The following is a 12,617-nucleotide window of genomic DNA, read 5'->3' as shown; positions in this document are numbered from 1 at the left end:
TCACAACCTTACAGTTTATTTATAGTGTATCTAATGGGGTCAAAGCAAAAACCTGAGACTTTTCTTTTAATCTGAGAGGATTAATCAGTCAGTCGATAGAGATCAATCAGCCACAGATTTGATAACCGATAAATCATTTGAGTCATTTCAAGCAAAAGTGGCAAAGATTCACTGGTTCCTGACTCTCATATTGTCTGTTTATTTATTTGGATCTCTGTTCTCTCTGGGCTACATATAGAAATACACCGCACATAAAGACAACACAATCAACACTACTTACACAAGAGGACAAAGAATAAATGAAAAAAAAAGTCAACACTACCATAATAATCTCTCCTATTACTATGACAAAAAATAAAATGAATATTGCTTCACTTTATCTGAAGTGTCTTTCAGAAGAATCTTTGTCAGTCATAGTTCATAATAATCAGAATAATCACGTGAGCATCTTCTGGTTTTATTGGTCTTATGACAATAAACTGTTGATCAGACAAGACGAGATATCACATTGACCTCATCACAGGTGGTGGCTCTTCTTCTACTTCTTGAGAAAAAAATCAGCACTCGGCAGTGGTTGCTGTTAAGAAACTGCCATAATATAAACACCACCCACACACACACACACACACACACACACACACACACACACACGCACACACACACACAAACTGAAACACATTTTTCCCTGCATCCTTGATGCTTACTTGTCTGCTCTCATGACTGCAGCAGCTTGACACCTGATAAGACGTCCACAGAACATGTAGACTGCTGCCAGTATAATCTTCCATCAGCACTGATGTGACCCCTCACCCCACCCCACCCCCTATTTCCCCTCTCTCTCCCAAGCTGCAGTTGTTTTAAGGTTTTCTGCGTGTGCAACAGTAAATAATTCATTGTCAGCGACGCTGCCTACAGGTCCTGGTGCGGAGAGAGCAGCCTTGCTCGTCATTCCTGCAGTGTGCAATCTGGCAGCAGCTCCTGACAGAGACAGAGAGAGATTGCACAGATCCAGGGAAGCTGCAGAGCACCCACACCCACCGAGGATACACAGGGACTACCCTTACTCCCCCTCCTCCCTCATTTCCTTTCTGTCTTACCCATCCCCTTTCTCTCTCTCTCTCTCTCTCTCTCTCTCTCTCTCTCTCTCATGCTGTCTCTCTCCACTCTGCGCTCAGCATTATCAGAACTGCTGTGGTTGTAGGCAGGCTGACCATCGCCTCTCAACAAGCTACTTGCCACTGAGGAGAAACTTCAAGAAGCTCCCTCACACAGCTTCCTTTCTCCCCCTCCCCCCCGTCTAAGGATGTTGGAGCTCGGAGCGAGATGGCTGAGGCTGATCTACTTGTCCCTCCTGTGTCTGTGTCTGTGCCTGCCAAGGGAATCAAACGCCAGGAGAGCTCCCAAGATACCCCGCTGTCCTGCGACCTGCTCCTGTACCAAAGACAGTGCCTTCTGTGTGGATACCAAAGCTATCCCCAAGAGCTTCCCTCCTGGAATCATCTCTCTGTGAGTCCAAAAATTCATGCGTGTGCCTTTCACTCACCAAAAATCATCTTTTCATAACCTGTATGAAGTGTCAGCAGTATGCAGGCTGGTACAGATGGCTACATCACTGATGTCACCCTCCATTATGTAATGATGCATAAAATCCCTACTCCGCTCACCTAAAAGTGAATATAGGTATGTTTCCTGTTGATGTTTCCTTGATCCAGTGTGTGTTAGCATTGGGTGAAAGGTGTATACCAGCCAGTATTACATAATAAAAATAACAATGTCCCTCTGCTATATGCTGAACTTAGTTGAAGGGGCACAGCAGTAAAATCCTGTCGAGCTCCAGGGAAGAATACTAACAATAGATTCCCTATCTGGCTGCAGGAGACCTGCTTCTCCTCTCAGAGATTTAATCTTAAAGAGGGGACAGAGATACGCTCAATAAATAGTACATATAATGAAATGGAAGGCTTAACATTTAATGGCATGGGGGGAAGGTTATGTCAAGATGCTCCCTTTCATTTCATATTGACCTCCCCGTCGCCCGTGGATTGAATATTGAGTTTATACAGTCAAGGGAATTCAAGAGCACAGGCTGGTGGAGGTGGCCTCATTTTACAATGGAGAAGAGGTAAAGAAGTGAAGAAGGAAGTTATGTGTCCTAGATTTAGTCCTCCCTCATATCTAAACTGCAAGGACAGACGTGTGCTGAGACAGGAAGGACTTAAGAAGGAATAAAATTGACACGGTTCATGTTGGAAACAAGACATTTTCTCCCATGAAACACATGATGTCACACCCCTAAGCTTTGGCACTGCCTGCATAAGCTGCATTCTCACATCTAAAAGACACATCTGATGAGAACCGATGTTGTTTTTGTCTGGACAGGACCATGGTGAACGCAGCCTTCACTACTATTCCAGAGGGAGCTTTCTCGCACCTTCACCTCCTGCAGTTCCTGTGAGTGCTCCGACCCATACAACAGAGCTTTACTATGACCGTAAAACACCCTAAACTTTAGATTCAGTGTCTCTCCCACAGCCAGTTCAGCTTTCCCTATCTGAAAATACAGACACAACACTTTGTATCGCAGGTATGTTTTCATGCTGCTGATATTGTGGCGCACTCAGACTTCTTTTGTTTCGCAGTGACAATGAACGGACTTGAGCTACTAGAAATGAATGGTTATTGAAAACAGTGGTGACATAGCAGTAATAAGTGTAAAGTGGCTCTGTATCAGTGTCATTGCCAATGACTGACTCCGTTCAGTTGTGCCCTGCAGGACAAAGGGCTGTTTATCTCCTCAGATGCAATCATGAGCGTGTGTTCATGTGTGTGTGTGTGTGTAGGTCTGTGTGTGTTTGTGTATATTTGAAATGTATTTATCTCATTGTTCAGATCTGTAGCCTTAGTTATCATTATATAGTATGAATGGTTTAAGTTATTGAAACTACAAATAATTTTTTTTTTTTTTTAAAGATACTTGAAATGGCAATCAGTTGCTTAGATGGTTCCCTATAACTTCAGCAGGACACATACAATATCATCAATGTGATTGTATCTTTGCTGCCTTCTTTCCACAGGCTCTTGAACTCCAACACATTCACTACAGTTTCTGATGATGCCTTTGCTGGTCTGTCTCACCTGCAGTACCTGTGAGTGTCTCACTTTACGCCACTGAATGCAAGATAATACTAAAATGATTTTGACTGAATTTAGTCTTCAAGAAAATAACATTTGCTATGTTGTGCTGTATTTTATTTTTGAAAAAAATTAAAATAAAGTGTTCTACTGTGTATGCACTAAAAGAAAAAAAACTCAAAAAAACACACATTCATTACTGATAAAATGGATCCTGACTGAAGTCAATGCACTGAGGGTTTTTGCTGCTAGGGCCTAGCTTGGTCTGGTATGACCACAAGCTAATATTGGAAAACTTTAAATAGCTGTTGCTGTGTCTGACATCACTGAGTCAGATTGCTGACTGTGACTGTTTGTGCTACTCTTACATTATGGTTTAGCAATTACCATTGTACTATCATTACCATTAGCCACTGCTGCAAAACAGTGACAAATGGGGATTTAAATAAATAAATAAATAAATAGTTAGTCTGCGTAGGTTTATTTGTCCATAAAGGGAATAAAATAAATGTGACTTAAGGCTGCACTGTAAGATTTCAGCACTGGACTGCAGTATAGCAAAGAGTGCCAAAAGTAAAACTGAAAAAATAAATCCTCCTACAACAGCAAGCACACTGCATCTGTGGTGTGATAAAGCTGCACATACCATTCTTTGAATTGATGGGCTTTAGAAATTAGTTAGCTGATGGCTTGGAGTGTGCAGTGAGTGGCTCTGGCTGCAGCCCAGCCATCAGCTCTCTCTGCATCACTGCCACCACAGCCGCTACCCGTTGTGAATGCTAATAAAGTCATATTTTCATATCCAGCCAGCCACCTCCAGGAAGTCTGCACATGTCTTATGTCCTCCACTATCAATAGACAATGCAAAGACGGGGCAGGATCAAATGGTGCTGACACGTAGACCTTTGTAACACTGCGCTGCACTCAGTGTCTCATTTTGATCACGTTAATCAAAGGCAAGAAATTAGCTTTTACCATTAATTTTACCATTAATTTTCTTACTTTTTTTGCAGCTAATGCAATGATTGTATTAGTGAACAGAATCTATCAAATACAAATGAAAAAGAGTAAAATGTTTCTCTGTATTGTCACATCTTTATTTGTTGCCAACTCAGACCTATTCTTTAGGATAGACAGGCCGTTACCTTGTCATTGTAACTGCACCAGAGCTGCTATTACTGAAATAATGACTGCTTATACTCACACTCCTATTCTACCCTCCACATACAACACAATCTCCTCTCCAAACAAAACTGACATTATATAACACTGGTTGAATTTCAGAGTTCGTCATCACTGTGTGATATACAAGAGCTTTCTTCTCTTCTCAGGTTCATTGAGAACAATGACATCCAGGCTCTCTCAAAGTATACCTTTAGAGGACTCAAATCCCTGACTCACCTGTGAGTATTTTCTTCAGCTAATAGGATCGAGACACAGTTTCTGTTGCAATTACAGACTATACAAGCCAGACCTTATGATAACTATTTCTTCTTTTTCCAGATCCCTATCAAACAACAACCTGCAGCAGCTGCCTAGAGATCTCTTCAAACACTTAGACATCCTCACAGATTTGTAAGTGTGCTGACGCTGAAATCAAAACAGTGGCTTGACATCCAGAGAGCTTTGACCCTACAGTCTGTCACTACAAAACACTGGTTTGCCGGGGTTCCCTGAGGGTTTAGAGGACTACCACACTCGTGTGCAAAACTGTCTGGCTTGAGTGTGTGGTTTGGTTCTAATTCAATCTATGCTGATGCACTTACTTTGTCTGGTTTTCCTTCCTGGTAGGTTTGGAGGATTTATGTTTGAGCATTTTTGATTTAAACTGACACATTCTCTCATTCGTCTCTCTGTCACTCAGAGACCTGCGAGGGAACTCTTTCCGTTGTGACTGTAAAATCAAGTGGCTGGTAGACTGGATGGAGAAGACCAACACCTCAGTCCCTGCCATCTACTGCGCCAGCCCCTTTGAATTCCAGGGACGCAGAATCCACGACCTCGTACCACGAGACTTCAGCTGCATCAGCGCAGGTTTTACTTAATCTCCTCTGAACATTACGCAGACAGTGATATCATGGCATTACTTCTTGTTTTCTATTTAATTCTTTCACTCTGGTTTTTCTTCCTACAGATTTCGCTGTTTATGAAACCTTCCCTTTCCACTCTGTGTCAGTGGAGTCCTATGAGTTCAATGGAGACCATTTTGTGGCCTTTGCTCAGCCTGATTCAGGGTTCTGCACCGTGTATGTATGGGATCATGTGGAGATGGTCTTCAGAAGGTTTCACAACATTACCTGTAAGTTTCAGGCTAAAAAAGGCATAAAAACTGTACAATACCATGTTAAAAAAAACTGAATTCTGATGTTTTGCTGGCCTCTGTGTGTCTGTCTTGCAGCTCGCTCGGCTGTGTACTGCAAACCAGTGGTGATAAACAACACACTTTACATGGTGGTGGCTCAACTTTTTGGTGGATCGCATATCTACAAGTGAGATTTAATCTTGCATACAGCCAGTGTGTTGTTGTCAACATTACCTTAAAGGAATAGTTAGACATTTTGGGAAATAGAGTTATCCACTTTCTCTCTGAGAGTTAGTTACGAAGATTGATAGCACTCTCACATCTGTACAGTGAATATGTAGCTGAAGCTAGCAGGTGATAAGCTTAGCTTAACATAAAGACTGAAAACAAGGGGAAACCGTTAGCCTGGCTCTGTCCAAAAATACTGTAACAAAATCCACCCACTAGTACCTCTAAAGCTGAATAATTAACACGTTACATCTTTTTTGTTTAATCCATACAAAAACTGTGCAAGTGCAAAAATAAATAAATAATTTTTCCTTTTTACAGGCATTATGTGCTGGACTATCTCTTAGCTGGGTGCAGTTTCCCCCTTTTTTTCACTTTATGCTAAGCTAAGCTAACCGGCTGCTGGTTCTACGTTCATATTTACGGCACAGCTGTGAGAATGGTATCAATCCTCTCATCTAACTCTCATCAAGAAAGCAATTCAGCACGTTTCCCAAAATGTCAAACTATTCCTTTAATTGTGTAAAGCCTTAGGAATGATAAGACAACCTTTATGTTATCACAGGTGGGAAGAGGACCCACAGCGCTTTGTAAAGATCCAAGACATAGACACCACTCGAGTGAGGAAGCCCAACTTTGTGGAGACCTTCCAGCTGGATGAAGAATGGTACTTTGTAGTAGCAGACAGCTCCAAGGCAGGCTCCACCAGCATTTATCGCTGGAACAGCAATGGTTTCTACTCCCACCAGTCCCTCCATCCCTGGCATCGAGACACCCATGTGGAGTTCCTTGATGTCGCAGGAAAGCCTCACCTCATCCTCTCCAGCGCCTCTCAACCGCCAGTGGTTTACCAGTGGAGCCGAAGCCAGAAGCAGTTTGCCTTCTTCTCCCAAATCACAGAGCTGGCTGACGTGCAGATGGTTAAGCACTTTTGGGTGAGGAAAGTTCTTTACCTGTGCCTCACACGCTTCATTGGTGACTCCAAGATCCTCCGTTGGGAAGGCCAGCGTTTCATAGAGATCCAGACTCTCCCGTCTCGGGGGTCAATGGTAGTGTATCCTTTCACAGTGGGCCTCCGCCAGTACCTCATTCTTGGAAGTGATTTCTCCTTCTCCAGAGTATACTTGTGGGATGATCTCACTCAGCGCTTCCAGCCCTTCCAGGAGCTCAACATGAGAGCCCCGCGGGCGTTCAGCTTGGTATCCGTTGACAACAAGGACATTCTGCTGGCTGCCAGCTTCAAAGGCAACACCCTGGCCTACCAGCACCTGGTGGTGGATCTCAGTGCCAAGTAGACATGTGACTGTCAGAGAGAAAGAAGGCGTCTCTGAGCATATAGCAACATGTGCCAAATAAATGAAAGACTGCGAAATGTTTAAGCCATGTAACTAACGGTCTGCTGTTTCACCTGATGTTTTAAGCGAGGCAACTCATTTAATTACTAATCCCTTTTTATGCACTATCCCTCAACATTGGAATGAAATGATCATATACAGCATCAGTAACATGCCAACATAAGCGTCATGCCACTGTTGCATCACTGCTTCTGTTCTGCCAGCCACATGTCAAGGCCAATTCTTTTTTTAAAGTATTATGTTGTATATTGTACTTTACTAATGTGAAAATGATGTGCATGTGCATCTTCTGAATTATTCACTGGATGAGACTGGACATTATAACTGACTGTAAAACTATGAAGGTTTTGTAAGTTACACAGTGTAGTTTCTGTGTAGCATTTTGCATGACAAATGATATAACCATGTAAAACAAGCAATACTTACCATTGCAATACTTTAAACCCTTCATTATGTTTATCTTTATATATGAGATATCCTTGAATCTGGATTGGATTTAATGTTTGTTCTGCAATAACAACATGGGGTCAGAGCCAGCCTGTGGCATGAGCAAACTAAACAAGGGGCCCCAACATTAACTGAAAACTTAAACCTACTGAAGTCCTGCTCTGTTTATGTTCTTTCGAATTTAAGTTTTTAAAGACATATTCCTTGATTTTGTTATGGTGACCAAATCCCAAAATGTTGTTTCGTGTCATGACAATGACATTTTTTTTAGGAACGTGGCCAAAGATTTTGGGGATCTCACTATATTTGGGGACTATAATTGATAACTAATTTGGGAGGCATTGTACAAAATTTGGTGATTTGTGGGAACCATAACAAGATCAGAGAATTTAGAAGTTATAATTTTTTTATGTACAGTCACAAACTGTATTTAATTATTGCTGTGTAAATTTGCACATGGAAGAGTGTGTGGGAAGGGTGTATAATTAAAATCTGTTTATGGCCCTTAAAAAAATGTGTGTCCCATGTCTTATGGTTTTACAATTGCTTTTTTTAAAAAACAGGACCCCCCCCCCCAAAAAAAAATAAAAAATCAACACCTAAAGCCACTATTAGTTTCTCTTATATTGCAGTATTAGGGGTCACGTCTATGTTAAATGATGATGATGGTGTATGATGCCGTTTCAGTGGTAGATTATACACCAAATGACAAAAATAATGCAGAAAAAAAGAAAATGGGCGGAAAACAAGTGAAAAAAACGCTTGAAAAAAGCTCAAATCTCATATATGCGCATATAGGGCGCAAACACAACGCTCATGAACAGAGTTGTAGGTGTGCGCTTGCTTTGGTTTCCGATGTGTCTGCGAGGGTGGAACTGACATATTTTCACTGTGGGACAGACGACACCGCTTTCCCGCACGGCTCTGAATTATAAAAACGCCTACCACCGTATGTTGTTGTTGTTATGCGAAACGTTAGCTCGTGTTAGCTAAGTTTCAATGCATCATGGTGAAGTGAGGGTTTGCTGTGACAGCAGGCGGTGACATGCGAGCTGCTGCTCTGAATTCAGCCTCAACACACGGTATCTGAGTCTACACGTAATTTAACGTTAAGTTGTGCTATTTATTTCTGGTAAGAGTGGGGGCTGGTAGTGGATCCTGCTAGCTAACAGAACGTTAACGTGGTTGTAAACTAGCTAACGTTAGTTGCCAGACCTTCCTGGCCGATAGACGGGTTTAGCTTAAGTTTAGCTTCGGGTATTTTAAATGTCTAACTCCACCGAAATGACCCTGCCGCCTGACTGGGACGACGACGAGCGGATGAATTTTATGTTCTCCGACTTCAAGGAGAACCGAGATGTCAACACGACGGACTGGGACAGTAAGATGGACTTCTGGACGGCTCTGGTCGTAAAGAGCTGCAGGGACCGCGGCACCGTGTGTGTCAATCTGCAGGAGCTCAACAAGACCTTTAGGAGGAAGGAGAAATCACCGCTGGGCTTGGCGACTGTCCTCCAGTCCATGGCCAGGTAACTGTTGTTGTGTCTGCTCTGTCACTGCAGACTCTTCCTTTATGTCGGGGTCAGTCTGTTTACATTGCCTGTATTTTCACTGTGTGTCAGATGTGGGAAGATCCAGAGGGAATCAGAGTTTGCTGCCAATGTGGACTGTGGCTGGCTGTCCTGGGGTGTCGGCCTGCTTCTGGTGAAGCCTCTGAAATGGACCTTTTCCACTCTGCTGGGAAGCGGCCGAGTCCCTTTGGAGGAGTCCTTTGTTGTCATTGAACTAGTGAAGGTTTGTTAAACTCACTGTCTCATAGGGGTGGGACTCAGATGTGTAATATTATCATGATACTTGAGCTGCCATGATTTTTGCATCACCACAGGTATTCTGGACGTGCTTAACCTTGCAACCATTCTTATATTATCATATATTTTCCAGGAGAAAGCAACAGAATTACTCAGGGTCTACAGGAGCAGTGAATTTGCAAGCCGCTCCATCCTGTCATTTCAAGAGCTCTGTGCTCTCTCCTCTGATGTCTGTGTTGATGAGAGCACCATGTGCATGGCTCTCCTGCAGCTGCAGAGAGACAAACAAGTGATGGTTTCATTGCACGAAGGCGAGAAGGTGAAGTGTAATCCACCAGTCCAGAAACTGTTCATTCATAGTCTTTAGAGGCATCTTATGCTGGTAATCGAACTGTGTTTTCTTTACAGATTGTTAAATTTAGTCAGCCTGGGCAGGACCGCGTCTCTACAGTTAGTGATGTGGATATTGGCATCTACCAGCTGCAGCGCAGTGAGAAGCTGCTTGGAGAACGGGTGGAGAAACTGGGTCTGGAAGCTGACAAGTAAATCAACTCAAATATGAGCTTCATGTAGAATGATTACAATTGATTGATGATAGACTGTCAGGGATTTCTAACCAATGCAGTTATTTTGAGCAAAGTCCATGGTGTTTATCATATTATATTATTATTATAGAGAATAACATTTATGGTATATGATATAGTCTTAAATTGCTCCTGTTTTGGAATAACCAGTCCTTTATGTGCAACTTGATTCCTGAGCCATCCATTTCCAGGCATTGGAGTATTAGCTATGCCAGATGGATTTCACTGCATTCAAAGAGTTCAGACACTAAGACTCTGTGATTATTGCAAAAATTGCTTTATATTATCTTTGTGCAGGTGCAGAGAGGAGGCAAAGCTTCTGCTGTCGGAAGGGAAAAAATCACAGGTTACTACAAATGTTTAACTGTAAAAACACAATTTCATATCCAGTATCCCATAGCAAGCAGTTCACTTGGTTATATTCACCGTCTGTTCCACAGGCTCTGAGGTGTTTGAGAGGCCGCAAGAGGGTAGAAAAGAGAGCAGACAACTTGTTTGCCAAACTGGAGACCATCAGAGGAATCCTGGACAGAATAGCCCAGTCACAGACTGATAAGATGGTAACACACCTCCCTCTGCCAACACTCTTTCTGTGAAGGTTGTCTGTAACCAAGTATGTTGTCAGTATTTAAAGTGTGTGCTGAACATGTCTTTAGGTTATGCAAGCATATCAGGCTGGAGTGTCTGCCCTCAGACTCTCTCTTAAGGATGTGACTGTGGAACGTGCTGAGAACCTTGTGGATCAAATTCAGGAGGTAGCTGTTTATTTGAAAACAATCACTTGTGTATTTTATTGTTTTATTTGAATCTTACACATTAGCATCGTAATGTATCTTTTCTGTCTTACCACCAGTTATGTGACACCCAAGATGAGGTGAATCAGACTATATCCACTGGTGTGACCGGCGCAGGTATGCTAATCTGTCACTGCCATATATTTTATATAGTGTATTGTATATATGTGTATCAATGACAGCCAAGTTTGTTATGGTTTTTTTTTTTTTGTAGATGAAGACATAGATGAGTTGGAGGAAGAACTGAAATCTTTGTTGGACGAGTCAAAGCCAGATTCTATCTCAGGTTTACCTGAAGTTCCGACAAAACCTCTGCGACCCTCCCGGGAGCCGAGCCTCCCAGGTAACGACCTGCTCACCTCTCTCCCGGCTGTACCTTACAGCCACTTGAATGTTACTGATGAGCAGCTGGAGGAGGAATTGAATCAGTTAACACTTACAGATTCAGGTTTGTACTTCCAGATTTCTCTTTTTTTTTCCTGTAATGGGCTTTAATATAAATGTTTTAAGTAACACATGGTCACCTCTCTGTCCAGGCTATCAACAGAAGAAAATGACATCGCCTGCCAAGAGATTAGAGCCTGCACAGTGATGGTGTCAGCAAAACATGGCAAGTTTCTGCATAAACATATCAACAAAAACAGTGTCACTGAAAACTTTTCTGTGAAACAGAACTCATAGAAGTTAAATAAATGTTCTAAATGAGCAATCGCTAAATCATAATTCTCAACGTTGTAAAGTAAGTATCAGGATGAGAACAAGGCACTTTCCTTCATTTAATGAAAATAAGAATGCCTTTACTGTGGAGGCGTGCCAAAAATATTTTTAACGATTATTTTTCTTTCATACATTAACAATAAATTAAATTTCGTAAATTTTAACTTGAGAGCTTTCAGATCTGCTCTATCAACAAATATCTGAAGGATCTCAAGTGAAAAGTGAAGATTTTAAAATGTTTTTTGGTGTGCCGCCGCCACCACCAGGAATGCTTTTAATTTTGTGGTATTTTTGACAAGATAAAGAGAAAAGCTGTATTTGTGGTTTATTGTGTGTTTATTGATGTTTGTAAAATGTCCCCCTTTGACAGTCCTGTAAAGTGTATTAAGTGGCCTTCTGAACTGTAAAAATCAACTTTAAGTAAACAGAATATTATGCCAAATGATTTATGACAACCATAAGTATATTTAGCCTCACTGCAACACATCTGTTAGAAGTGAGAAGCCTACCTGAAGTGAGTTTAACCAAATATGTTTCACAAAATAAAGTTTATTTTAATCATTTGTCTAGTCTTGGTCTAGTCGTTTTTCTTCTCAAAATAACTAGCATGTGTTATCGAAATATATACTGTACAGCGGCCACCAGGGGTCGCTATCAGCCATACAGATGATTCTGACTGAAATAGAACGAAATCAAATAAATATACTGAAGTTTTACTGATAGTCTTAAGGCCAACCTCCCTGCTTTTAAAATCTCATTTCTTAAATTTAGTCTTTATAAACTGGATCCATGTGTAGTAAAGCCAGAAGAAAAAAGCTCTGCTACTGAATTGTGTCAATATTTGTACAGAATATCTGTGACTTAACCAAAATTTATACAAAATGGGAAGTTCAAGTTGAAAGTATTACACACAAATACTCTTCATACATTTACTCTGCATCTGTAGAGCAACTGAAAACCAGGACCTTTAAAAATCAATTATATGGTATTGGGAGTGTTATTAAAAAATATTCTTGCAGCAGTGGCAGAACAGAGAGTTGAAACATGCAGAAGAGGTACATGTTGACGATAATAAATATGTTAAACAGCTGAGAGGCAGAGACCAGTAAAAGCTGTTTCAGATGACTGAATATTCTAATCAAAATCTTCTTGGGGATGATAAAGGTAAGAAATTCAAGTTTATTTATGTCTGCCAAGATTTACAAAGTGTTAGTATCTAATGCCCTTTTCCTTTGAGCCAGTTTAGAGTT

At 41.4% G+C, this 12,617-nt stretch overlaps 2 protein-coding genes across 2 annotated transcripts; both read left to right on the top strand.

The window, feature by feature from the left end:
* The first annotated feature begins 1,155 nt into the window (after positions 1 to 1,155).
* On the top strand, positions 1,156 to 7,955 carry lgi3 (leucine rich repeat LGI family member 3). Its single transcript, XM_022753880.1, has 9 exons — positions 1,156 to 1,506; positions 2,380 to 2,451; positions 3,075 to 3,146; positions 4,464 to 4,535; positions 4,636 to 4,707; positions 4,997 to 5,166; positions 5,267 to 5,431; positions 5,531 to 5,621; positions 6,228 to 7,955. The coding sequence occupies exons 1-9, from the start codon at positions 1,304 to 1,306 to the stop codon at positions 6,955 to 6,957; spliced, it is 1,647 nt and encodes a 548-aa protein (XP_022609601.1). The 5' UTR covers positions 1,156 to 1,303; the 3' UTR covers positions 6,958 to 7,955.
* A 400-nt stretch (positions 7,956 to 8,355) lies between these two features.
* Positions 8,356 to 11,914, top strand: chmp7 (charged multivesicular body protein 7). The gene is made up of 10 exons (XM_022754934.1): positions 8,356 to 8,993; positions 9,087 to 9,258; positions 9,406 to 9,591; positions 9,681 to 9,814; positions 10,154 to 10,202; positions 10,297 to 10,416; positions 10,513 to 10,611; positions 10,710 to 10,767; positions 10,865 to 11,098; positions 11,187 to 11,914. Exons 1-10 carry the CDS (start codon positions 8,731 to 8,733, stop codon positions 11,240 to 11,242), a joined length of 1,371 nt encoding a protein of 456 aa, XP_022610655.1. The 5' UTR covers positions 8,356 to 8,730; the 3' UTR covers positions 11,243 to 11,914.
* Positions 11,915 to 12,617: the final 703 nt, after the last annotated feature.

This window comes from Seriola dumerili, unplaced genomic scaffold (genome assembly GCF_002260705.1).
Source record: "Seriola dumerili isolate Sdu_G_001 unplaced genomic scaffold, Sdu_1.0 BDQW01000017.1, whole genome shotgun sequence".
Taxonomy (NCBI): Eukaryota; Metazoa; Chordata; class Actinopteri; order Carangiformes; family Carangidae; genus Seriola; species Seriola dumerili.
This window is presented reverse-complemented; position numbering and strand designations above follow the sequence as displayed.

What these genes read in the sequence shown, in the direction of transcription:
- lgi3 (XM_022753880.1), top strand. Translation starts at nt 1,304, where the DNA reads ATGTTGGAGCTCGGAGCGAGATGGCTGAGGCTGATCTACTTGTCCCTC. An exon ending in CTGTCTCACCTGCAGTACCT is followed by an intron (nt 3,147 to 4,463) that starts GTGAGTGTCTCA and finishes TTCTCTTCTCAG; the next exon opens with GTTCATTGAGAACAATGACA. An exon ending in AAGGTTTCACAACATTACCT is followed by an intron (nt 5,432 to 5,530) that starts GTAAGTTTCAGG and finishes TCTGTCTTGCAG; the next exon opens with CTCGCTCGGCTGTGTACTGC.
- chmp7 (XM_022754934.1), top strand. Translation starts at nt 8,731, where the DNA reads ATGTCTAACTCCACCGAAATGACCCTGCCGCCTGACTGGGACGACGAC. An exon ending in TTGTCATTGAACTAGTGAAG is followed by an intron (nt 9,259 to 9,405) that starts GTTTGTTAAACT and finishes TATATTTTCCAG; the next exon opens with GAGAAAGCAACAGAATTACT. An exon ending in GTTAACACTTACAGATTCAG is followed by an intron (nt 11,099 to 11,186) that starts GTTTGTACTTCC and finishes CTCTCTGTCCAG; the next exon opens with GCTATCAACAGAAGAAAATG.